The following is a 23,088-nucleotide window of genomic DNA, read 5'->3' as shown; positions in this document are numbered from 1 at the left end:
AGGGATGGTGCCCTCCTGCCCACGGTGCCCTCCTGCCCACGGTGCCCTCCTGCCCGAGCACAGAGCCCACGGTGCTGCCCGCTGGCACAAACTTGGCACCACACCGGGCTGAGTCGCCATGCTGGCACGGGCGCCAGTGCTGCCGCACGCGGGAGCCAGGGCAGCGCACGGTGCGGGTGCCGCGGGGCAGGGCAGGGGCCCGTGCCCGGTGCCAGTGCCCACACCGGGTGCAGGCGGTGCTCAGTGACGGTGCCCCGTCAGGTGCCGAGGGTACCCGGTGCTCCGGGAGCACCGGCCCTACTGCAGCCCGGCCCCGCGCTGCCCCCGCCCCGCAGCTGACGCACCGGCGGCCCCGCCGCCCCGGGCGGGAGCTCCGCCCCGGGCCGCGCGCGGCGATTGGCGGCGCCCGGTGACGCGCGGCCCGGCCCGCCCGGGGCGGCGGCGGGGCCGGCGGCCGGTGCGCGGGGCGGGCCGATCCCGTCGCGTCCCGGTGCCGTCCCGTTGGTGTCGGCGGGGCGATGCCGTTCCCGGGCGGGCTGTGGTGGCTACTGTGCTGTCGACGGGGCTTCACGCTGCTGCGGCGGGACTACGGCGAGGCGGAGCGGGAGGCGGACGGCGAGGCCGAAGAGGAGGAGGAGGCGTCCTTCGAGCTCTGCGCTCAGGGAGACCAGGTGGGGCCGGCAGCGGCTCTGGGACGGCCGCCGGGACGAGCGCAGACGAGCCGCCGGGGTGGTCCCGCTGGGTGCCGGGTGCGTCGTTGCGGCGGGTGCGGGCGAGCCGCAGCCCGGGGAAGGCTCCGGGCGGGCGCGGAGGTCCCGGGCTCGCGGGGCAGAGCCGACCGGCCCGGGAGCCGCTGCCGGCTGGGTGCCGGCTGGTGCTCCTGCCCGCTTCGCCCGCGCTGCCCGCTCCTTAGGACGGGGGCCGCGGGCTACAGTGCCAGACCCGCGGCGGCCCGGTGCGCGGCGGGGCCGCGGACTGTCCCGCCGGAGCGGACCGGGGCTGTCCCGGCAGCACGTGCCGGGCGCGGAGAGCGGGCCTGGATCTCCCCTCTCCGGCTGCTTCCTTTCTGGAGGGAAACGGAGTGGCGGAAACCGGTGCTTCCTCCGGCCGGGCTGCGTGTGCGACGGCTGATAGCGCGGGGTGCGGGGGCAGCTCCCGGGGCTCCGGACTGTCCCGCCGCTCTCCTGCACCAAGGGCCGTGGGGCCGAATGCCAGCCCGGACTCGGGGGACACGGGGGGTGGTGACTGCCTGGTCTCGCTTGCTGTGGCCTTTCTCCCCTGCCCACTGCGAGGGCTGCAGCACGGCCCTGGCTCTGTCGGTCCCTTAGCAGCAGGTCTCCTTTCACAGCAGTGCCAGCCCTGTGGGACGGTGGGAAGTGGGGACAGTGACAGAGCTGGAGCCGGGCCCTCTGGGGACTGGTGGCAGTGCCAAGGGCACAACTACGTAAGGAGCCGTCTTTGGGCTTCCCACATCCCATGGGCCACACTGGCTCCGGGCTGGCGTGGGCGACTGGTGACGCCAGCTCCCCCGAGAGCCCTTTGCTGTGGCCAGGGGGTCCTTGGAAACCCACAGTGTCAACCGCCCCTTCGGGGGAGCGTGGGAGCAGTTACCCTGGCCCTGTCGCCGCAGCTCCTCTCCTGTTTATTTATATCTCTGAGAAAGAGCCGGCTGCCACCGCTGCCTCCTCTGAACTGCCCGCGAGAAACGAGGCAGTGCCTCCATGCCTGCAGCCCTGAGGAGCGTGTGAGGCCCTCCCCAGCGGGACAGTGTCTGGAGGCGCTGGCCCTGTGCATGGGTACCAGCACTGGGTGACAGGTGCCCTTAATGCCACAGGTCAGTGGCGCCCGGCCCTGCCCCACAGCACAGCCATACCTGCGGCGGCTCCCCCCTCCCTGTCGCTATTTTTAGCATCTGTCTCTTTTTCTTGGCGTTGCGTGCTCTGGCCTGTCGAGCCTCTAGCTGCCCTGTTGGGCTGCAGCTGGCAGCAGCTCCCGTGCATCTCCCAGGACAGCACTGCCGGTGCTTCCATGTCCCCGCACCCCACTCTGCTGGGCGCCCTGCCCGACGCGGTGCCTGCCTGTGCCTGGGCTCTGCCTCGTGTCCCAGCATGTGTGCCAGGGTTGTCACGTGAGCGGCACTGTCCATGTCAAGTTGTGCTGCGTGAGGAGGAACTGACCCCGTCCCACTGCAGGGCCAGGGACTTCCCAGTGCTGCTTCCCAGTCCCACCGCCGCGGGCAGGAAGTCAGCGGCCCCATTACAATGGGACTTTGTGCCGTAAGCGTATTACTCAGCACTGACCTTGTGCAATTCTGCACGGTATTCAGCCAGCTGGGTCAGCTGAGGACACATGGCCAGCGCGCCCGCCGGCTGCTCCCGCACCCGGGGTGCCCCAGCTGCAGCCCTGGTTCTTGCCGTGGCCTTGCGGGTGCCAGGGCTCTTCTGCCCCGTGGCAGCAGGATGTGAGCCTGTCTCTCCCGGCCTGGAGCGGGGTTGAGGAGGAGGTACACAGTCATGCGGGGGGATCCCAGGAGTGCCAGGTAATGACCGTGGGGCTGAGATGTCTCCTTCCTCCCCAGGGATCCCTGGAGGTGAGCCTGAGCCAGCCCACCCACAGCAGCAGTGGCTCGGAGCGGTGAGTGTTCCCCTGCCTTGTGTCCCTTGTGAGGTGCTCAGGAGCTGAGGGACTGGCATGTTGTGGGAGGTTGCCCTGGTGCTGGCGTGTGCTGAACCATCCTGCCCACTGAGCTAGCTCCAGGTTGTGCTGCTCTGTCAGGTAGAGCAGGGAGCGGCAGAGCCGGGACTGCTGTGCTTGTCCCCATCCCTGGCGCATCCTCAGGCATGAATCCATCCCCCTGCCATGCCCGATGGCTTGACTGCCGCAGGCTTAGCTGATGGGGCTGTGCATGACTCTTCCTGTGCCAGGAGGCTCTGCCAGGCTGTGTCCATCAGCAGAGGCTGTGCCCTGGGGTGGTTGGTGCTGAGGAAGACGGGGTGCCGGGGCACAGGGGCCTGCTCGCTCGCTGTACTCGCAGTACTGACGCTGCTGCCAACATTCCTTCCTGGTTGTTCATTTTCCGAATTCCTTGGCAGGGCCAAGACTGCAAACAGCTTATTTTTAGCTGGGGTCATTTGCACCCAATGACTCTGCTGTGTTCCCACCGCAGGGCTGTGGGGTGCCCAGAGCCCCTTGGGACCCAGTTCATCCCAGCCCCGAGGCCGGCTCCCTGCTCAGGGGCTGTGCTCAGGTACCTGAGCTCAGCCCCACGTTGTCCTCAGGTCCCTGCTTGTTGCAGAGGAGATGCGCAGCCTCATCGTGGAGAAGGGCCCAGGGCCAGTGGAGGATGACCCTGACGTTCTTGTGAAAGGTGGGATTGTGCCCCAGCTGTGGCTGGTCCCATCCCAGAGGGGTGAGGGACCTATGCAGACCCTTCCCTGTGCTGAGAAGTGGGTGGGGTGGATGTCAGTGAGGGCTGAGGGTTCCCCTTCCCAGGCTGGCTGCAGCGGGAGATGCGGGGCTGCATGAAGACCCCCTGGATCCGTCCTCGGAAGTACTGGTTCGTGCTGACGCCCGACTCCCTGGACTACTACAGCAGCAACGAGAAGGGGGCCAGGCGCCTGGGCTCCCTGGTGCTCACCAGCCTCTGCTCTGTGCTCTGGCCAGACAAGCAGCTCTACAAGGAGACGGGTGAGGTGCCCATGCCCTTTGGCTGGGCTGCGTCTTCCCGGCACAGCTTGTACCCTCTGTTACCCTCCCAGCCCTGGGGGCCTCTTTTGCCCAGAGGAGAGGCTATGCTGAGCCCTGGGGTGCTGAGCCAGCCTGGCTGGGGTGCTGGTGGCCAGTGGGTGAGTGGGTCTGTCCCTCACAGGCTACTGGAGCGTGACAGTGTTTGGCAGGAAGCACTGCTACCGCCTGTACACGGAGCACCTCAACGAGGCTGTGCGCTGGGTGTGCGCCGTGCAGAAGGTCATTGACAGCAAAGCCCCTGTCCAAACGCCCACCCAGCTGCTCATGCGTGATGTCGAGGTGAGCCCATGGTACCGGGCTGCCCATGCCCACAGCCGTAGGCAGCGCTGGGGTGGATGTTTGGGGCCTCACATGCCCCGGGGTAGCGGTGGGGGTCTGTGCCAGGCACTCGTCCAGGTTACCCCTCTGCAGCTGCTGCCATTGCTTTGCTCTCCCAGGAGCACAGAGACAGCCCCGAGGTTCTGGAGCAGATCTATCGCTGCAACCCCATCCTGCGCTACACCAGCGGCCCCCTCTACGCTCCCCTGCTGCCCTTCCCCTATGGCAGCCTGGACCAAAGCGGTGAGCGGCAGGTGGGGGGCACAGAGCTGGGTCCTACGCTCTGGGCTGGTGGCACTGATGGCTGGGCTGGATGCTGTGCGGGACAGGCTGGCCCTGGGTGTGAGGACAGTGCCCAGCTGCTGGCAGGGGGTCCTGGGGAGGACCACGGGGCTGTTAACCCTCATCCCATCCCACAGCCCCTGGCCCCTGCAGCTACACCACGCTGCGCGACGAGGCTGTGAAGCTCTTCAACTCGCTGCAGCAGCTGGAGTCAGAGCGGGACCCAGTGCCGCTGATGCAGGGTGTCCTGCAGACCTGCCTGGACCTGCCGCCGCTGGTGGATGAGATCTACTGCCAGCTGGTGAAGCAGACTACGGAGCCGCCGGCGCCGGGCGGGCAGGGCGACCTGCACTACTGGCAGCTCCTCACCTGCATGAGCTGCACCTTCCTGCCCTCCCCGCCTGTCCTGCGCTTCCTGCGCTTCCACCTGGACAGGTGAGTGCCAGGGTTGCCAGCTGCCACCAGGGAGCTCGCCAGGTGCCGGGCGCCGCTCAGATCAGTGCCACCCTGATCCTCCTGGCATTTCTTGCAGGACAGAGAAGCGTTTCCCTTCCTCGGAGATGGCCAAGTACGCCTGTTTCATCCGAGAGGCGTTGGGAAAGACCAAGGGGAGGGAGTGTGTGCCCTCTCTGGAGGAAATCCTGGTGCTGATGCAGCGGCAAGAGATGATCTGCACAGTGCACTGCCCTGGGGCACCCGCCTGCAGTGTGGCCATCAGTTCCCACACCACAGCCGAGGAGGTGAGGGGTTACGGCTGTGCAGGGGCTGGGGACATTTTGATGCACAGGGTTGGGTGGGCAGTGTGCTACAGCAGGTGAGCAGGGCCTCTCCCAGCTGAGCCATGGTGGAGAGGGGCCGGGCTGTCTGCCTTTGCCCACCATGACCTATCTGTGTCCCTCTGCAGCCCTGAGTGCCATGGCCAGGAACAGGTGGTCACCATCGGTTGCCTTTGTCTCGCCCAGGTGGCCCAGGAACTTGTGTCACGCCTGGGGCTGTCCCAGAGCCCCAACCTCTTTGCGCTCTACGAACAGTCCCGGCGACGGGAGCAGCCAGTGGGCAGTGCCACACTGCTGGCTGATGTCCTCACCAGGTTTGAAAAGTAAATGTCCTGTTCTGCTGCCTATGGAGGAGAGGGACTGGGGGGCCACGGGTGGGAGGGGACAGATGGTATGGGGCACGTCCACAAGCTGATGGAGCCGGTCCTGTCTGCTGCAGCCTGGCTGGAGAGGACTGGGAGCAGGACCCACCGTGCCGGCTCTGCTTCAAGCACTATGGCTTCCTGGACACAGACAACGTGCCACGGGACAGCCTGGAGTTTGCCCTCCTCTTTGAGCAGGTGAGTGGCACGCTGGGGTGGCCGTGCTGTGCTGTGCCGTGCCGTGCCGTGGCGGCCGTGCCGGCTCACCCCGCTCTCTCGCAGGCGCACGAGATGGTGCTGCGGGGCTACGTGCCCACATCAGAGGAGACGCTGCAGACACTGGCGGCCCTGCGCCTGCAGAGTCTCAACAGCGACTTCTCCACCCACGCGCCCTTCCCGCGCCTGGAGGAGCTCTTCCCACCCCACGTGCTGCACGCCCGCTTGCCGCCCCTGCCCCACCGGCCCCCCGCCAAGTGCCGGGGGGCCCGGCTGCGCGCGGGGCTGCTGGCCGGCGGGCTCTGGGGTCAAGCGCTGGCCAAGCAACGGGCGGAGCGGGACCAGCGCCTGCGGGGCCGTCTGCGTGAGGAGGGGGCCAGCACCATGGCTGCCATTGTGGAGAAGTGGAAGCTGCTGCAGGGCATGGGCCGGCCCGAGGCCATGGCCGCCTACGTGGCCTTGGTGCGGGAGTGGCCTGGCTTTGGCTCCACACTCTTCGATGTCGACCTGCACGCGGTGAGGCCCCGGCTGGGCGTGGTACAGGGGCAGCCCTGGCAGTGGACAACCCTGACACTCCTCTCCCTTGCAGAGCCCAGTGGGCCCTGGGCCCCAGCGCCTGTGGCTGGGCATCGGGGCCAAGGCGGTCTCACTCTACAAGCCGGGAGAGCGCGAGCCCTTGGACAGCTTCTGCTACGGCCGCATCTCCTCCTTTGGCGCCTCTGACAGCAGCACCTTCCGCCTCTCCGTGGAGGATCGAGACCTGCTCTTTGAGACCTCCCAGGTAAGGAGCTGCCATCCCTCCACCCTCCCCTCTCACCAAGAGTGCCCCAGACTGACCCCCATATGCCCCCTCTACCTGCAGGTGGATGAGATTGCCCAGCTCCTCAACACGTACCTCGCCTCTGCGAGTGCCCAGCGGCTGCCCCGGCCCCAGGAGCCTCCCACCAGTCCCCCTACTTTGGAGCCCACTGTGCTGCCCCAGGGGCTCTGCCCTGCACCCGAGCCCTGGCACCACCGGCCACCAGTGGGTTCCTCCCACAGCTAGCCCAGCAGCTGGTGTGGCCACGCAGGTGCTCCGATGGCCAGCGTGGGACGGCAGCCAAGCCCGGCAGCAAGTGGCAGGTCTGTGCTGGCCCCCAGCTGCTCCAGAGAGCAGGGGGCCAGGGGGTCGTGCTCCCCCACTGCCATTGCCTTTCTGGCTATTCCCTTAATTTATTTTGAGACGCCTGCGCGCCCCACGTCTCCCAGCACTTTCCCTGGTGGGCAGCAGGGCCGCCCTGCTGCGGTCCCCCACACTGCCCCCAGGCCTGTCCCCATCCCCTATACCCTGGTGCCTTTGCCTCCAGCACTTGTGTTGCCTGGCCACTCTGCTCATGCCCCGGGCAGAGCAGAGGGTACCTGGCAGTAGTGCTGTGCCATCATCTGTCTGTCCGTCCTCTGGACCCACCCCTTCTAGAAAGCTGCGGGCGGCTTTTGGCCAAGCTGCCCTGAGGACCCACGGGCTCCTCCTGCACGAGTGGCTGGGCTCTGCGGTGGCCCTGTGGCCAGGTTTATGTCACAGGGGTGGCTGGTGAAGTGGCAGCTGGTACGGCTGGGGCTTGGCCCCTCAGTGTTGCCTCTGTAGAGTTTGTTGGTTCTGTCTTGGGATGGGGGGGTTGGTTGGTTGTTTTTCTAAATAAATGCACAAAGGAAAGGCTGGGCCTCCTGTCCTGGAGCGTGGGTTGACAGCGGGAGGCTGGGACAGTCAGATCCCTGGGGCAGCAGGGCCTGGGACAGGCAGCGGGGAGGAGCAGCACAGTGTGTCCTTGGGGGCAGGGACTGCTGTCCCTCTGGTCATTGCCAGGCGACCTTTGGCATTTCACCAAGAGCACAGGCGGCTCCAGCTCCCCGGCAGCCCCTGGCACTGGCTGCCCCGGCGGGGGGAACTGCCCCAGCCACAGGGGCTGCTGCCAAAGAGGGTGTGGGAGCCCATGCTGCCACGGTGGCTGTATTTTTAGTCACCTGCTCTCTGCCCCAACGAGTAAGAGGAAAATGCTAATTTTCACTTTGGGCTGCCTGGGCTTGGGATGGTGCCAGCACTGCCCCTTGTCCCCAGGCCACAGCCCAGCTCCCACAGGTCAGGAGCAGAGCTGCTGCGTCCATAACCCTGACACTGTACGGCCTCACGCCCACGTCCTTCCTGGTGTTGCTGTCCCCTGCCTCAGATCCTGAGTGGTGAGGGCACCCCCAGCCCCTCATGGCCCACCCTTGCACAGGGCCTCACTCCTGTAGAATATCCATGTGGGTGCCGTGTGCTCTGCGGGAAGGGCGGTGCCAGTCCCAGCCCTGGTCAGCCGTACTGGCAGGTCCTGCCAGTATTTCTGGCTCTGCTGCAGCAGTTGCCCAGTGCTGCCTGGGCCCCATGGCACTGCTGGCTGGGGCAGAGCTGGCCCTGCACAGCCCAGGGTATGGCGGTGAGCAGTGGCCATGGTACTCCTGTGCAATGGGGCTGGCTGGCCAGCCAGACAAGGCAAGCACCAACCCCAGTCCCTGCATCTGGCTGCCCTGCCTGGCTGTTCAATCTGGAGTCATGCAGGCAGCATCAGTGCAGGAACAGCCTTTATTAAAGCAAAATAACCTACAAAAATATAGATACAGCCCGTGCCCCAGGCCTGATCTGGCCAAGGAGGAACAAGGCTCCTGCCCAGGGCAAGGACTAGCTCAGCCACACGGAGCCTTTGGCCACGGGGGTTGTGTGCACCCAAACTCAGGGGGCCAGGCCTGTTCCCAGCCCCAGGGTCACTCTCCTCCTCCTCACAGCAAGCGTTGCTCCCACAGGCAGAGGTTCCCTCCCAGCAGAGCGCGCAGCTGCCCCAGTCCTGTCCTGGGCCAGGGCACACAGTGGGGCGGGGGCTGTGCCCCGCTGAGGAGCTGCGGGCTCCCCGCAGAGAGCTTTCCGCAGAGGAGCGCCGGCACGAGGGCTCTGCCGCGCCAGGCAGCGCCGAGGGGTGACAAACGTGGGCACGGCAGAGACGAGCCCTGCCGGCGTGCGCGGGGGTGGCCATGGACCTTCCCGTCTCCTGGCAGGGCTCTCACTGTTCCTGCGTGCCCCAGGAGATGTAGTCAGGGCGTGTGGCTGCGTGATACTCATCGATCAGCTGCTGCACGATCTCCCGGGAGTTGTCCAGCTCGTCGAAGTTGTCCTTGAAGATGTCCTCCTTGCGGAACTGCTCCAGGAAGGCCTCTCGCTTGCGCAGTTTGTCGTACTGCCGGCACGTCCGCTCAAACAGCTGGAGAGCAGCGCCGGGTCAGGGGGGCCAGAGCTCCCCAGGGACCCTTCCCAAGAACAGCCAGCAGGACTGATGGGAGGACACCGGACCAGACCTGAGCCCTGCTGGGAGCCACCCCCCCCGTCCCTGGCTTCATGACAAGCCCAGACTGAAGGGACACAAGGTCTGGGGCTGGAAGGCACTCACCGAGGAGATGTTGGTGTGGTTTGCCATCATGAGCCCACTGACGCGGTGAGCGGATGGCAGGTAAGGGGACTTGCGGGACAAAGCCACCTGGATGCTGGCAGGGCCCCAGGGGATGAAGTTGGCCAACTTCCTCTCCCGGATCCGCTGCAGACTCTTGTGAACCTGGTGAGATGAGAACAGCAAAGGACAGCAGGGTGAGGGACAAACAGCATGGCTGCAGCAGACGCAGGAGCTGCTCCTCACAGGAGCAGGGGAAGGTGGATTTCAACATGACTGCAGCCTTTCCATGAGGCAAAGCCCAAACAGGAGCAATCTGAAGCCAGCTCTCAAGCACTGCCTAGTCTCACCCCAGGATCCCTGCACAGTGACCATGCTCTTCCCTGTGCCACACCATGGCCATCAGTACCTGAACTGCCACGGGGACTCACCTGTGTAGGATCCACCTCCCCCTGGATGATGTTGAGGATGGCGATGTAGCAGTGGTTGGTCTGCCTGTCTCGCCCTGTGGACACCATCACGTTTTTCGGCTGCAGCAACCTTCTCATCACGTCCAGGACTGTGGTTTTCCTCACACTGGCCACCTGCACAGGGCAGCCAGGGGTCAGAGGGAGTAGGTGTGTTGCTCCCTGCCCTCCTGCTGCCCAGTACACACACACACAGGAGCAGGGGGCAGCTAGACAGAAATGCCCTCACCCCGGGGATGGATTCACATGCAAAGCCACATGCTAGAGAGAGAAATCTCAACACCACACAACAGGCACAGCCAGGCCAAGAAACTGAGTGTCAGTGGAGGCTCCAGCACGGGGGCTGTCTGGCCTCCAGCCCACAGCACAGCAGGGGCTGGGTTGAAACTCAACTGAGAACAGAGGGACAGGGACCTGTTTTATGTTTTTGCTGTCAAACATGGGTCCTGTCCCACTGCCAGGCAGGGAGCAGTGGGATTCAACAGGAAAGGGGTTGCTCTCCACTGCATGACCTCCCTGCCTTGCCCAGCTCTGACCTATGGGCAGCTTGGCCACTCCCCTCCCCGAGTGCTGCTGGGGCTTTGCCCAGCTGCTACTGGCCAGGGGGGCCACAGCCAGGGCCAGCACCCAGACTGCCCACAGCAGGCACAGCTGGGTGAGGTGGCAGCCCCCTCCTGCACTGGTTGAACCGTTGGCTGAGCCCTGCCTGCACTCCTCCCTTGGAGGACAGATCACACACTGATACCCTTTTCAGAGCCAGCAGTTTTTCAGATTTGCTTCTCTGAGAAACATCCTGAGGAAATGCACACAGGGAGAGGAGAAGAGCAGCTGTTAGTTCCTTCCGGGCCATGGTGGGTCAGTGCAGGTGAGCACCTCCCGAAACAGAACTGCCCCCCCCAGGGGGCTGGGGGGCACTGGTTAGCGACCAGCAAAACGCAAGAAGCAGCACTTGAAGTGCAGAGGGGTGGCAAATTCACGCTCAGACACAGACTGAGCTTCAGGAAGGGGCTGACACCTGTAGCCCACCATCAGTGACAATGAGCATTAGTGTTTGCACCCAAACTGCCAAAGCTGATGGCTCACGGGGGTGGCAGGACTGGCAAGGCCACTCTCCTGGCCTTGCTCTCATCACTGCTAAGGGTGGCTTTTGCCAGTCCTGACCCCGATGATCTTGACAGCCACCCTGATGCATGCAGCAGGTAGCCTGGCACAAGCACAGTGCCTGCTCACGTCTGATTCACTGCACACGCGGCAGTCACGTGTGAGCACCTGGGCCTGGGATTTGGGACGTGCAGTGACAGCTCACAGCGAGACGGGGCTGACAGATGCTGCAAGGTGAGTGTGGCAGCTTCTCTGCCCTTGGGGGTGGGAAGGAGAGCCCGGGGCTGCCTTACCGACTGGTCGGTGGTGAGCGGCGTGTAGCCCGTCATGAGGAAGTGCAGCCGGGGCGTGGGGATCAGCGAGGCGATCAGCCCGATGAGGTCGTTGTTCATGTACCCGGGATACCTGAGCGTGGTGGTGCTGGCAGACATGATGGTGGAAACCTAGGGGAGAGGACAGGGTCAGCAGAGGGTCACAGAGCTTCATGCTGACATGCCAAGGGAAGCTGGGGCACCTGGAAGGGCGCAGGACCCTCACTCACAGCTCCAGGCTGCCCACCCGAGCTCAGCCCATGAAGTTGGTTCAGACTAAACTGAACACAGCAGGGAAACCCCATGCTGGTTTCTCCTGAGGGAAAAGTCCTTCTCACCAGCTGGTTGATCTGTGAGAATGACGGGTTCTGAATGTGCAGCCGGTCTGTCGCGATCCGATTCAAGGCTGTGTTGTCCAGAACCACCTGCAAGAGAAACCTGGCTCTGTGAAGGGCCCCTGAGGCAGCCGTGGAAGGGCAGTCCCAGGGCACTGGTGGTCCAGCACAGGCCCTGAGTGGAGCCCTCTGCACAAGTGGCAGACACTTGAAACCACAAGCTGACTCATCCGTGGCACGTAACTGACACCGTCAATGGAACCTCTTCCCTCCCTCCTGGCCGTGCTCCCCATGCTCTCCCAAAGAGCTCTGCCCCTGGCCCAGCATTGTCAGTTGCAGTAGCTCCAGTGCAACTGCAACATGCCACATGCAGGGACCAGCTGCAGGGACGAGCAGTGTCTCGGTCAGACGTGACCGAAGGCCCCGGTGCAAGCTGAAGGCGCTGCCTGGCTGGGGTTGTTGTGGGTGCTGCAAATGACACAGGCGTTGCATTCAAGCAGGGGCTGCAGCACAGCTACACAGAGGAAGCACAGCCAGTCCTCACTGCCTTGGGAAGATTTCCTGGACCCAAGGCAGAAATGCCAGGCAGCTCTGCAGGGGTTAGCACCAGTGAGGGTCCCTGGGGCCACATCTGCTTGGCCCTCCTGTTCAGGGCATGCTCATTGCTGCTCCTGGGCTCGCAGGCACACGGTGCTGGCCCCAGGATGGGCTGCAGTTCTCAGCTGTGGGGACAGGGCTGTCTCCTCAGGGTTGGCTCTTACCACACAGTCAGCATTCTGGGTCAGCCTCTTCAGTGTCAGCAGAGAGTTGTACGGCTGGACGACAACATCGCTCATCTCATCCTGGTTTGGGAACACTGAGTAGGTCTCCACCAGTTTCTTGGGATACCTAGTGGAGAAGTGCAGCATCTCAAGGGTTAACACCATCAAGCAGCACTCTCCCCTCCCACAAGCTGCCTTAGCAGTCTCCAGGGCTCAGGACAGGGTGAGTCACCAAAGCTGCAGCCAGAGTGGCTCCCAGGGAGGGAGAGAATGTGTCCCAGCAATGCCTACCCCAGCAGCACAGGATCCGGCTGCCAGAGGAGCTACAGGGAGGCTGAGCCATCCACAGGCTGATTAAGCAGCTGCTCACAAGTATTTTCAAGAGGATGCAAGCTGAAACAGGCCAGGATGGCAGCTCACAGCCTTCAGCCAGTGCCTCCCACCCTCCCCTGCACCGTCAGGGTGTCCGCAGGCAGCTGCCTGATAAGAACGGCTGAGGGAAGGCAGAGCTTGGACAGAACGAGTCCAGTTTCAGAGCCTCTGAAGTCCCCAGGCGTATCAGGAGCCAGCCTTCTGCAGGCAGCATGCCAGGGATTGCACAAGGCAGTGTTTGGGTGGGGGTGGTGGCTCTGAGTCAGCGCTCTCCAGCTCCCGCTCCAGGCAGGCTGCCCAGGCCGGGCCAGGCACTGCGCTGTGGGAAGGGGCCAGGGCTGTGCTCACCTGTCATTCAGTCTCTCCAGGAGGTACGAGCCCAGCCCAGAGCCTGTTCCGCCAGCGATGGAGTGGCAAAGCACAAAGCCCTGGGAGGAAGCAGAAGGCAGGTGCTGAAGGAGAAGCTCAGCCCCAGAGCAGGCAGACAATGTGTCACCCCTGCTACCTCCAGCAGAGACCTGGCAGACAGGGCCAGAGCTCCTCGCAGCAGCTGGGAGCATGGATGCAGCAGAGAGTGAGCCCAGCTCCTCCAGACCCCAGCAGCAGCCGCAGCTCCTCAGGCCACTCCTGCCCACACAGTGGGATCTGCATCTCTGCACACCCCACAAAGTGCAGCAGCTGCTCAGGAGCGTTCAGGATTCCTCCCACCCAGAACAGGACTGGAATAGCTCCAATGTCACCTCCAGGATCCAGTCCATCACAGGAAATGGAACTGCATGTCCTCAGCCCTTTCCTGGGTCCTTCACACCCCTCCCTCCTTCTAGAATGACTGAGGCCAAGCTCCCCCTGCCTGACTCCAGGGCAGCTCCCACATGCTCAGCGCCCACAACAGGCACTTGAATCTCCTCCATTGTTTTAGTGATGTTCTCCCTTCCCTTGCTGCCATGTCACAGCCTGACATGAACACCTGGCAGCCCTGTCTGTCTGCACACAGGGTATGGGTTCACAAGGACAGTGTAAAGAAAAATGCCCCAAAAGCAAACAGTGGAAGAACTTCTGGCAGGTGGAGTGGGGATGGACAGACCTGCTGTCCCTAGATCCCCTCTCTACATGTTCTTTGCTCAGTCCCAGAAGCTCACTGAGCTAATCTGTGTCCACTAGAGTGCTGAGCTCAACCTTACAAAGAGCAACCTAGCTGGGAAAACACCAGGCAGGGCCACCAGATCCAAGTCCCTTGTTTACTTACTTCCAAACTGTCGCTCCCATCAGCCTCTCTGTCTATTATGTCAAAAATATCTTCATGGATCTTTTCTCCCTGCAAGAGAGATCAGGACTGGTTTTGCTCCTTTCCCACAGAACATGGAGAAGAGCTGCTCAAGCTCAGTGTGAAGTCAAGTCAGACTGGCAGTGTGGTGCTGTGCCCAGGGTGCCACGCAGCGCAGGGACACAGGACAAAGCCCCAGGGCTGAAGAGTGTCACCCAGCAGCACTAGGGCTGGTACCTGCGAGAAGCCACTGGCCCAGTTGTTGCCAGCTCCCCCTCCGTGCTCGGACAGGTAGATGTTTTCTGGGTTGTAAAGGTTGGCGTAAGGAGAGTTGAGGATGGAGTGGATGACACGGGGCTCCAGGTCCAGCAGCACGGCCCGGGGGATGTAGTGCTCATCATCTGCCTACAACGGGAGCAAGAGGCTCTTGATGCTGCTGCAGCTCGGTGCCAGCTCCCCTGCCAGAGCGTGAGCCACCCCCTGGCTGCGGGTGAGCCCCACATGGCCGGGCCTGGTGACAGAGAGAGAGAGGCTGGTCCTGTGCAGCCTGTCCTCAGCAGCGTCTCAGTGCCCCCGAGCACCGCCAGCCCGCGAGGGGGAGGAACTTTCGGTGCTTACATAAGACACTGTCTATGGCAGGCACAGCCTCGTGCCTCTGCTCCGCCTCCACAGCGCTCCACTAACGCACCGGGAGCGCGGGCGGGAGCCCGGAGCGGGCTGTACGCAGGAGCCTGGCCCGAGCCGCCGCTCCCACCTGCGCGGGGGCTGTGGAATGGGCTGCACGGGCACACACAGCCCAGCTGCACCTGCCGGGCACGGATCCGCGGGGACCCTGTGCCCGCTCCGCGGCCTGGGGCCGCCCGTACCTGGTAAAAGAACACGTCCTTGCGGTCGGTGCCCTCGGTGGCGAACTCTTCCACGATGCCCTCGGGGCTGATGCCGTGCTCGGCGCAGAGCTGCTTCCAGAACTCGAACCCGACTGCGGGGAGGCGCGGTCAGACGGGCCGGGCAGCGGGACCGGGGCCGGGGCAAGGCCCGGAGCGCCCCGCTCCGCAGGCCCCGCCCCACTCGCCTGAAGCCCCGCCCCGTCCCGCCAGGCCCCGCTAACTGGCCCCCCCACAGCATCCCGGCCCCGCCCGGTGCGCGCTGCCCCGGGCCCGCCCCGGCCGTGGCGCGCTCACTCTGGTTGCCGCACTGGCCCAGCTGCAGGGTGATGATCTCCCGCGGCATCGCGGCCGAGGCTCCGCTCCGCTCCGCGCCCCGCCCTACTCCGGTACCGCCGCGTCTCCCGCCGGCGCCAACGGCACTGCGCGTGCGCGCTGCTCGCTTCCGGGGCAGTGCCGCGCGCCTCTGCCCGTGGCGGCGCCCCGGCAACGCGCGTGCGTCCCGGCAGGAGGTGCGGGCCGCGCATGCGCCAAGGTGGCGGCGCGCAGAGTGGAGTTGCAGTCTGTTGCTGGGGGCCGCCATGCTTGCGGCGGCCGCGCGCGCGCGGCGGGCGGGCGGATGTTGACGCCGTGAGGGAGCGATGGCGGCGGCGGCAACGGCGGTGGGGCCCGGGCCCGGCGAGCGGCAGCGGCGGGTGCAGGCGCTGAGCGCGGCACTGCGCTGCCGCCTCGGGCCCTACGAACCACTGCTGGGCGCCGTGCAGGCCGCGCTGGTGTGGGAGCGGCCGGGCCGCAGCGCGCTGTGCTGGGTGGCGGTGCACGGCCTGTTCTGGTGAGCGCCGGGACCGGGATCGGGACCGGGATCGGGACCGGGCCGCGCAGGGCGGGCGGTGCAGCGGCTCCGCCGAGCCTGCGGGGGTCGGGGGGCTTGGGGGAGCTGCCCCCGGGGAGGAGCGGTCCGTAAGGGGCCGCGGGTTTGCCCCGTGTCCTGTTCCAGACAAGAGGGACCTGGGAGCGCTGGGTCTGCTGCAGCCCCGTCCCCGTCCTCTCCTTGCACCTGAGAGCATCAAACTAGGCAGGAAAACTCAGCCTGCTCTGTGGCGGTGGAGGGAGGGCAGCACGCCTGGGACAGGAGCTGTACAGCAGGGCTGTCCCGGGAGAACTGACACGAGCAAACCCGAGTCACCCGGCAGCTGCCCCCGGGGCACGCTGCGTGGTGACTGAGCAGCAGGTGCTGAGTTTTCCCCCCGAGTGAGTGGCTTGAGGTTGGTTTGTGTTACCCTTTTTGTCTCACAAAGATCTGGCCAGTACCGACTCCTTGGTTTCTTCCCCACAGGTTCTTTGCTCTGACTTCCCTTCGTTCGCTGTTCCTGATTGCTTTAACCCTCATAGTAGTAGTGTGTCTAGACCAGTGGAAGCACAAAATCTGGCCAGAAATTGGTGGTAAGTTGCATTTTGAGCTCATAGCAGCAAATCAAGCCCAGTTTCCAGCCCCACAAGTACAGGTTCTGCAATGCCTGCAGTTACATTGTTAAAACCTCAACTTTTTGCTTTAAGGGTCTAGAAGCCAGCAAGAGTACTGCAGGCATGCTCTTCCTGGAGCTGGAGTATTCTAACCTGTGTAAACACAAGTTCTCTTTGTGCTTGTGACACTGGTATTTGTCTTGTAATCCTGAACCACAGGGTGTACGTGATCTAGTGCAGGTTTGAGACAGTGATTCACTTTCTGAGCATTCAGTACCAGAGTGAGAAATTGAAGCATATGTGGAACTCGTCTGGATTCCCCCTCAGAATCAGTTTAGGATGAAGACAAGTCCCAGCCTTGCTGTTGATCAGAGATTTCTTTGGGAGAAGAGGCATCTGAACGGCTGTAATGAAGTTAGTTTTCAGCTTTCAGTAACCAAAGCAGTTGTATCCCTCCTTTGTGACATTAATACACTGATGAACACCCCCATTCCAAGCAGCTCAGGCTCCCTTGGCTTTGCATGGACAGGTTAGTTTGGAGCAGTGTGAGGGTCTGCATGTTCCCAGGGCTGGTTCCCTGACTAACCAGCAAGTTCAGCTCCCAGCTTTCTGCTTCCATCCATGTTCTCTGTAGTTCCTGGGAAGACATTAAAGCTTTCCTTGGTTTCAAAGCTTGGCTCAGGCTCCTTCTTAGGAGACAGTGTCTGTTCAGTTCCCTCATCCCTCTGATTTGATCTCTCAGGGTGGCTGGTACATCCCTTTTAAGTCCCAGCCTGGGTGGGAAGGTATCAAAGGACTTAAATCCCTGGTGCCTCCACTCTGCAGGCCGTTCCTCCTCTGCAGCTGGTGTGTGCAGGGAGTGGGGGAGAGGGAAGGGGGCAGCCCCTAGTGTCCAACAAACACCGAGGAGCAACAGGGAGACTCTTGCAGTCCTGTACTGTCACACGTACACGCTCAAGATTTGTTATGGAGTGATGCCTCTCCATCCTGTAATTACAGTTAATGTCTTTTCCAGGTGTTCCCCAGCTTATTAAAGCTTTACTTAAATCCCAAGAGCTAAGCATTCCCATGGCAAATTCCTTGCAACTAATGTAGTGTCTGTTCTTAATATTTTAGTGGCAAGACCTGATGAATTAGACAATGAGAGGTAGGAAACTAATTGACTCCTCTGCTGTGATACTTTGCTGTGCTGCTGTGTTGTTACCTGCACATGCTTGGGATGTTGGCTCCTTTGGGTGAGGAGGAGGGGGAGAAGGGAGGAGGGAGCTGCTCGACAGAGGGCAGATGGAGACCCAGGTGCAGTCAGGTGGTCATGAGAAGTTTCTGACTTGCCCAAGCCATTTTATTTGCCTTCATACCAGCCTCCAGATATGCTTGCTTGAGTCCCTGCTGCCTGAAGTTAGAGGTGCTGCCTTAGGAGTAATTCCTCTTGTATGGGTCTCCAGTAGCAGGAAAACAGCATTTCTGTGGGAATTAATGAAGTCTTCTGAGACTTGATAGGAAATATTTAACAGGCTTGTTCCAGCAGTTGTTTCTGCATAGTTATGATCTGACTGCAGCATTAATTATGGGTTGAGAAATGCTGAGGTGTTGCCTCACTGCTCACACCTGCCTCTCTGGGCACACCTTCCTGCCGCCACTGCCAGGCTGTGCTGGATGTCAGTTCCTGATTAAATCACCTGAGCTGGTGCCAAAGGACAATTGTCTTTATTCATGTCTTTTTAAGAGGACCAAGCACAAAAGGAATTGCTCTTTCTAACCTTCAGGTACTCGTGACTAGCAGTGAGGCAGCACTAACAAAACTGACCAAGGCCTCCAGAGTAACTGAGTACATGAAGTGAGGTGCAAGGCTGCTTCTAGACCTCATGCTGAACACTTGGAGGCTGCAGTTGACCAGATAAACACAGAAAAAGTAGATGGATTCACTTGATTTGCCTCTGCACTGTGCGCTCCCTCCAACAGCATGGAAACTGGTCCAGGCCATTGACTGAAATTCCTGCTCGTCAGCTGCTGTGGGAGCACTGGGATGCTGCTAGAGGGGCTGTAGATGAACTGCTTTGGGCAGGGCACTGCTTGGAGGGCAAGTGACCCTCATCTCTAGAGCTCTGTGCTGGGTGGGAACAGAAGGAAGCATTAAGACAAGTATTTGTAGCAAGGGTCTTCAACCCTGACACTGATGCAGCAATATCTTCCCAAATTGTGCCTTCACTGCAGCTGGGGATACGTCCACCCTCGGCTGCTTGGACTGCCAGAGCTCTGTCATCATTTGGCTGAAGGATGGGTGACTGGGACCAACTTCTTAAATAATCTCTTCGTTTTCAAGAGGCAAAGTCCTGGCAAGGTAAGAATGTACAGTTCACAAATAACCTGTTTGGTGTGGAGCCTCTGCTGACCACAAGGATCCTCCTGTGCTGGCATCCAGCACTGGCTGAACACATTTCTGGACAGGAGGTTGTCATGGGAGGTTTCCCACAGCACTGTGCCTATTACATGGTGGGAAAGAATGGAAAGCCTAGGCAGAATAATCAGGTTGTGGAGGAGGGAGGAGAAAGTGAATGTGAGTGTGTGGATTGCACCACTGAAGTGAGAGCGTGGCTGCTCCTTCTGTAGGTTTCTGGCTGTTCAAGTGTCTGTCAAACTGGTCTCCTCACTGGGTTTTAACAGTTTGAGAAAGTGTGTCAAGCTTTTTCCTTCTTTTTTTGAGTTTATGGAAAGAGAAACCTGTAGCACAGTGATACTGTCCTTGTCCTCTTCACCTTGAAGAGCTCTCTAGTTTAGCCTCTTCCTCGCTGTTGGTGTCCCTGCTTTGGGAAGCTCCTGTTGCCCTGAGGCAGGAGTTCTCAGCTGCCTCTGGCTCTGAGGGCAGATACCCCTGTGTCTGTGCCCACACTGGAGCGGGTGGTTGGACACTGTGAAGGCTTCACCCTCTTTGGAACAATGACTTGACCTGGAATTAGCAGAGGCTGAGATGGTCAAGAAGTGAGTGGACCTACTGCTTAACCCTGGAAACTCACTGTCTCCCATGTCTTCAGTTTTGCCTTCTAGTGTGTGGAGTGTTCACTTTCCTGGCTGTCCTGGGCCGGTATATCCCTGGGCTCTTGCTCTCATACTTGCTGTGTAAGTAAATCTCTGTCCCAACACAGACTTATGTATGAAAGGAGATGAGTGGGTGCTGAATGTCCGAGGAATGGGGCTCAGAAGGAAAGCTTGTGTGAATGGCTTTAAAATTTAAAACAATGCATTCTGCCAGGAATGTGATGGTTCTTGACCAGGACTTGAAGTCTGGTCTGGAGAGGTGTTTGAGTGCTTAGTAACTACAGATGTGAGCACTAACAGGTTGACCTCTCAGTTTTAAATTGGCAGAAGGGATAGCACCTATTCTAACAGCCTCCCACAGCACTGCCCTCAGTGCTCAGAGCTGCTCTGTGTGTTGTGCTGCATCACAAAACAGGCAGGATGTTTGCCAAGCAGCATCCTGAACAACCTTCTAACCCGCCTTCCACTCCCTGCAGTGCTCTTGGTGCTGCTGTGGCCCCTGGCCGTGTACCACAGGCTGGGGCAGCGCATGTACCTGCGGCTGGAGCCCGTGCTGCAGCGCCTGGACTTCAGCGTCCGGGGATACGTGACAGCGAGGCAGCGCGAGAGGCAACGTGAGTTCTGTGCCCTTTCTGGCCCCAGGGTTTCACACCTCGATCTTTGATACCTGGGATGGGCTGTGAACAGAGGCTCCAGCCACGGTGGATGGTAGGGGCTGCATGTCTGGCATGGCAAATTCTTGGAGCTGCCTTGGGAAGAGAGAGAGGCAGTTCCGCCTCTGCAGCCATCTCCTAGGAAGCAGCTGCTGTGGGCTTTTCACAGCACTGAGCTGCTCCAGTTCTTGGCTGCCAGAACTGTGTGTTCTCTATTCTGGAAAAAGGAGGAAAGGATCTGTGCGAGGGAGTTCTAAGCATGTTCATTTCAGCAAAAACCCTGCTACAGCTGCAGTCAGAAATGATCGTGGCTGTGCTGTGGAACAGAGCTGGCTCTGCTCTGCTATGTGCAGTTTGGGGTTTTCTGGTCCTGCACAGAGCCTTGTAACAGCTTTGTGTCTGGTTTCTAACAGTGCGCGGCCGGGCCCTTGGTCAGGAAGCCACGGATGAAGGGAGTGACAGCGAAGAGGAGCTGGCTGCATTCTGCCCCAAGGTAACTGAGCCTCTGGGAGAGGGAAGAGCTCAGCTGGAAAGAACAAAACCACACTGTGGGGACGTACAGCATCTGGCTGAGATGTGAGCAGCACATCTGGCAGCACAGCTGAGAGTGATAGGAGAGCAGATGAGGACACTGTCCTTTCAGATGGGTCTTGCCCGTTCTGTTCCACTAAAGAATGTCCAGAGCTGCTTGTGCCATCTGCAGTCTCCTAGCCTGTGCACTAAATGTGAATGAGTCTCAGGTACCAGTCTCCCATGGGGGCCAGGATTAGCTGGAGGCCACTCCATCATCTGTTTTGTCTTGAGGCCAGGGGATAACCTTTCTAGTGCTGATGTTTTCAATTTTATCTTCTATTTCAAAGCTGGATGATTCCGTGGTTGCCAAGGAACTGACCATCTCTGACTCTGAGCATTCAGATGCTGAGGTTTCCTATACTGAAAATGGGATGTTTAACCTTTCAAGGGGCCAGACGCCCTTGACAGAGGGATCAGAAGGTGAGAAGAAACAGCTTCTGGAAGATGTGGAATGCCAAGCAGGCACCAGTGTGATAGGCTGGAGGGAGGATGTGTTACCTCCCATCATTGAAGTCTGGCTGTTTGATGTCAGCCTTGCTGCTGGAAATGAGCTGCAACTGCCTGTTTTGTTCAGAACTGAACTTCCTCCTTCACTCCTGTGGTGCTTGAGTGGAGCGAGGGCAGCAGCTCTGCAAAGGCAGATCCAGCTCTGCCAGCCTGGCTGTGGGTGCAGGTGGCTGCTTTGGCACCAGTGTTCTTGCGAGTGAGCTGGGAGGTCAATGGGATCTGAACACTTGGGATGGGGGGAGTGAGACGTTGAAGAGAGCGTGGTCTGTGAGCTCCCAACAGTCCGTCCAGGGGAGGTGCTGGCCCAGCTCCTGCCTGGGCCTGTGGGTGCTGGTGAGTACTGGCAATTAAAGCACTTTGTCCTCTTCCAGACTTGGATGGTCACAGTGACCCAGAAGAATCTTTTGCCAGGGATCTCCCTGACTTCCCTTCCATAAACCCAGAAGCAACTGGCATAGATGATGAAGATGACACCAGCATTGGGATCCCGAGCCTGGCGTACCGCCCACAAGGGACAGAGGATCTGCAGCTCCCATACGAGCAGGAGGAATTTGGCACACTGCCATCAGTGCAGAATCTCACCAACAACATCGCTGGCTTTGTCACCAGGGGCATGATCCAGCTGGCACTGTCGGGAGGCCCTCAGCCAGGCTCCTCACGCAGCACCAATCCCCAGAGAGGGGCAAAGACTCACCTCAGAGCAGCCAGTTTGGACTTGGACACTGACGCCGAAGGGGATGACTTTGAACTGCTGGATCAGTCTGAGCTGAACCAGCTGGATCCCACTGGCTCCCGGGGCCAGTAAACCATCCTGTCACTTCCCTCTGGTTTTCTGTTGCGCGTCATGGAGTGAATCCTAGAAGGAAAAGCTTTGCACAGTTCTCTCAGTCATCTCCTGTGAGTCTGGGTGATGTGACAGCCAGTCCTGGCTGAGTGCACCACTGTGACTTGTCACTCCGTAGCCTCGCTTGGATCTTAAAGGACACTGGCAATCTGTAGGGAAGAGGCGTTGATGGGATAGCTCCACAATCACCCTGCACTGTCTGACATGATGCTGCCTGCTCCAAACTTTATTAAAGACAATAAATCTGGTGTTTGCAGCTCTCAAGTCCAGTGGGACTGACAGCATCGCCAGGAACAATTGTGCACTGAGTTCTGGCACTGATGTGTAACCAGGGGAACAGGACTGAGCCCCTCAGATGTGGTGTCTGGGACTCAATGCTGTTCTGTCTCAGACAGCTGTTCCCCAATCCCAATATGTGCACAAATCCAAGTCTTCTCTCCCAGCAATATCCAACTCCAGGTGGAACCAAGCCCCTTGCTCCACCGTGGAAGTTGTGCAGCTGCAATGTTTTCCTTGCACTGGCTGCTCCCTCGGCTCCAGCTCCTCGTGATGCTGTTTTGTAAGAGCTCAATGGCAATAAGACACCTGCTGTGACCATCAGACCACCTACAAGAACATCCACATGTAGCCCCTGCTCTTGTGTTGCTTTTCTGAACTAACAGCCTTTGTTAACAGCCAGCTAACACTTTGTTAGAAACCCCTGTGCTGCTCCAGTGCGTTCCCGTGGGCAGGGCCGAGGCTGTGCGTCCCCCCTGCAGTTTTCTGGAGGAAGGAGGAGGTGGAGCAGGGCTGACAGGGCAGTGCTGTGTCCCCTGGGCTCTTGCTGCCTCCAGCCTTGTGCAGGCAGAGCCCAGCACAGGGACAGCAGCCCAGACCGCCAGTGACTGAGGAGGTCGTGCCTGCCGCGGTCCTGTGAACAAACCAGCAGACCCCAGGGAGAGCCAGCCCCCCTCAGCCCACCGTTACTTTTAACGAGTAACGAGTGCCCCTGTTACTTTTCCTAAGCCATACAGACCTGTTTTCTGATCACGTTTGTGCAGCCAAGAACGTACTTCATCAGGGACCCCGCCACTGGCTGCTGTTTGTCTGATTCTGCTTATCCGACCGCGTCGGCCGTGCCGGGGCTGAGATCGGGGACGGGGGGGCGGCCTCAGCCGGGAAAGGGAGGTCGGTAACGGGTTGTTAATACGGGCTCCGGCCCTTTCGCTGGCCGAGTCCCGTGCGGAGGTGGCGGGGGCGAGGGGGCTGCGCTTCTCGCCCGTTCCGGTCGGTGAGTGCCTGCCCGGGGGCGCTGAGCCCCCCGCCGGCCCGGCCCCGACTCGCTCCCGCCGCGGGGGCGCGCCGGTACCGGGCGGGGCCGTTA

General features: G+C 61.0%; 3 protein-coding genes across 4 annotated transcripts; 2 read left to right on the top strand and 1 right to left on the bottom strand.

The window, feature by feature from the left end:
- The first annotated feature begins 432 nt into the window (after window positions 1-432).
- On the top strand, window positions 433-7,394 carry PLEKHH3 (pleckstrin homology, MyTH4 and FERM domain containing H3). Its single transcript, XM_054000442.1, has 13 exons — window positions 433-671; window positions 2,579-2,634; window positions 3,279-3,367; window positions 3,493-3,687; window positions 3,869-4,026; window positions 4,185-4,308; window positions 4,485-4,782; window positions 4,880-5,087; window positions 5,310-5,446; window positions 5,563-5,683; window positions 5,768-6,217; window positions 6,291-6,482; window positions 6,564-7,394. The coding sequence occupies exons 1-13, from the start codon at window positions 519-521 to the stop codon at window positions 6,744-6,746; spliced, it is 2,364 nt and encodes a 787-aa protein (XP_053856417.1). The 5' UTR covers window positions 433-518; the 3' UTR covers window positions 6,747-7,394.
- Window positions 7,395-8,282: 888 nt separating this feature from the next.
- Window positions 8,283-15,080, bottom strand: TUBG1 (tubulin gamma 1). Its single transcript, XM_053999959.1, has 11 exons — window positions 14,946-15,080; window positions 14,631-14,743; window positions 14,002-14,169; window positions 13,747-13,815; window positions 12,849-12,928; window positions 12,129-12,255; window positions 11,371-11,457; window positions 11,015-11,164; window positions 9,585-9,737; window positions 9,157-9,318; window positions 8,283-8,970 (listed from the first exon to the last, which is right to left on the bottom strand). The coding sequence occupies exons 1-11, from the start codon at window positions 14,992-14,994 to the stop codon at window positions 8,773-8,775; spliced, it is 1,356 nt and encodes a 451-aa protein (XP_053855934.1). The 5' UTR covers window positions 14,995-15,080; the 3' UTR covers window positions 8,283-8,772.
- Window positions 14,198-21,989, top strand: RETREG3 (reticulophagy regulator family member 3). Of its 2 annotated transcripts, none has more exons than XM_053999957.1 (9): window positions 14,198-14,633; window positions 15,985-16,091; window positions 17,229-17,259; window positions 18,327-18,453; window positions 19,145-19,229; window positions 19,625-19,762; window positions 20,215-20,294; window positions 20,662-20,794; window positions 21,253-21,989. In XM_053999957.1, exons 1-9 carry the CDS (start codon window positions 14,266-14,268, stop codon window positions 21,684-21,686), a joined length of 1,503 nt encoding a protein of 500 aa, XP_053855932.1. In that variant the 5' UTR covers window positions 14,198-14,265; the 3' UTR covers window positions 21,687-21,989. The 2 variants fall into 2 exon arrangements, with proteins under 2 accessions (XP_053855932.1, XP_053855933.1); XM_053999958.1 differs by lacking the exon at window positions 14,198-14,633 and adding an exon at window positions 15,275-15,480.
- The last annotated feature ends 1,099 nt before the right edge of the window (window positions 21,990-23,088 follow it).

This window comes from Vidua macroura, chromosome 27 (assembly GCF_024509145.1).
Source record: "Vidua macroura isolate BioBank_ID:100142 chromosome 27, ASM2450914v1, whole genome shotgun sequence".
Taxonomy (NCBI): domain Eukaryota; kingdom Metazoa; phylum Chordata; class Aves; order Passeriformes; family Viduidae; genus Vidua; species Vidua macroura.
Note: the sequence above shows the minus strand (reverse complement) of the source record. Positions and strands in the feature narration are given on the sequence as shown.

Bases quoted from the DNA above. Each gene is read 5' to 3' on its own strand.
- TUBG1 (XM_053999959.1), bottom strand. From the start codon at position 14,994: ATGCCGCGGGAGATCATCACCCTGCAGCTGGGCCAGTGCGGCAACCAG. The intron at 13,816-14,001 runs GTACCAGCCCTA...TCTCTCTTGCAG, and splicing joins GGGCCAGTGGCTTCTCGCAG to GGAGAAAAGATCCATGAAGA. The intron at 8,971-9,156 runs GTGAGTGCCTTC...GCTGCTCTCCAG, and splicing joins ACCACACCAACATCTCCTCG to CTGTTTGAGCGGACGTGCCG.
- PLEKHH3 (XM_054000442.1), top strand. From the start codon at position 519: ATGCCGTTCCCGGGCGGGCTGTGGTGGCTACTGTGCTGTCGACGGGGC. The intron at 4,783-4,879 runs GTGAGTGCCAGG...CATTTCTTGCAG, and splicing joins CTGCGCTTCCACCTGGACAG to GACAGAGAAGCGTTTCCCTT. The intron at 6,218-6,290 runs GTGAGGCCCCGG...TCTCCCTTGCAG, and splicing joins TCGATGTCGACCTGCACGCG to AGCCCAGTGGGCCCTGGGCC.
- RETREG3 (XM_053999957.1), top strand. From the start codon at position 14,266: ATGGCCGGGCCTGGTGACAGAGAGAGAGAGGCTGGTCCTGTGCAGCCT. The intron at 19,230-19,624 runs GTAAGTAAATCT...CACTCCCTGCAG, and splicing joins CTTGCTCTCATACTTGCTGT to TGCTCTTGGTGCTGCTGTGG. The intron at 19,763-20,214 runs GTGAGTTCTGTG...GGTTTCTAACAG, and splicing joins GAGGCAGCGCGAGAGGCAAC to TGCGCGGCCGGGCCCTTGGT.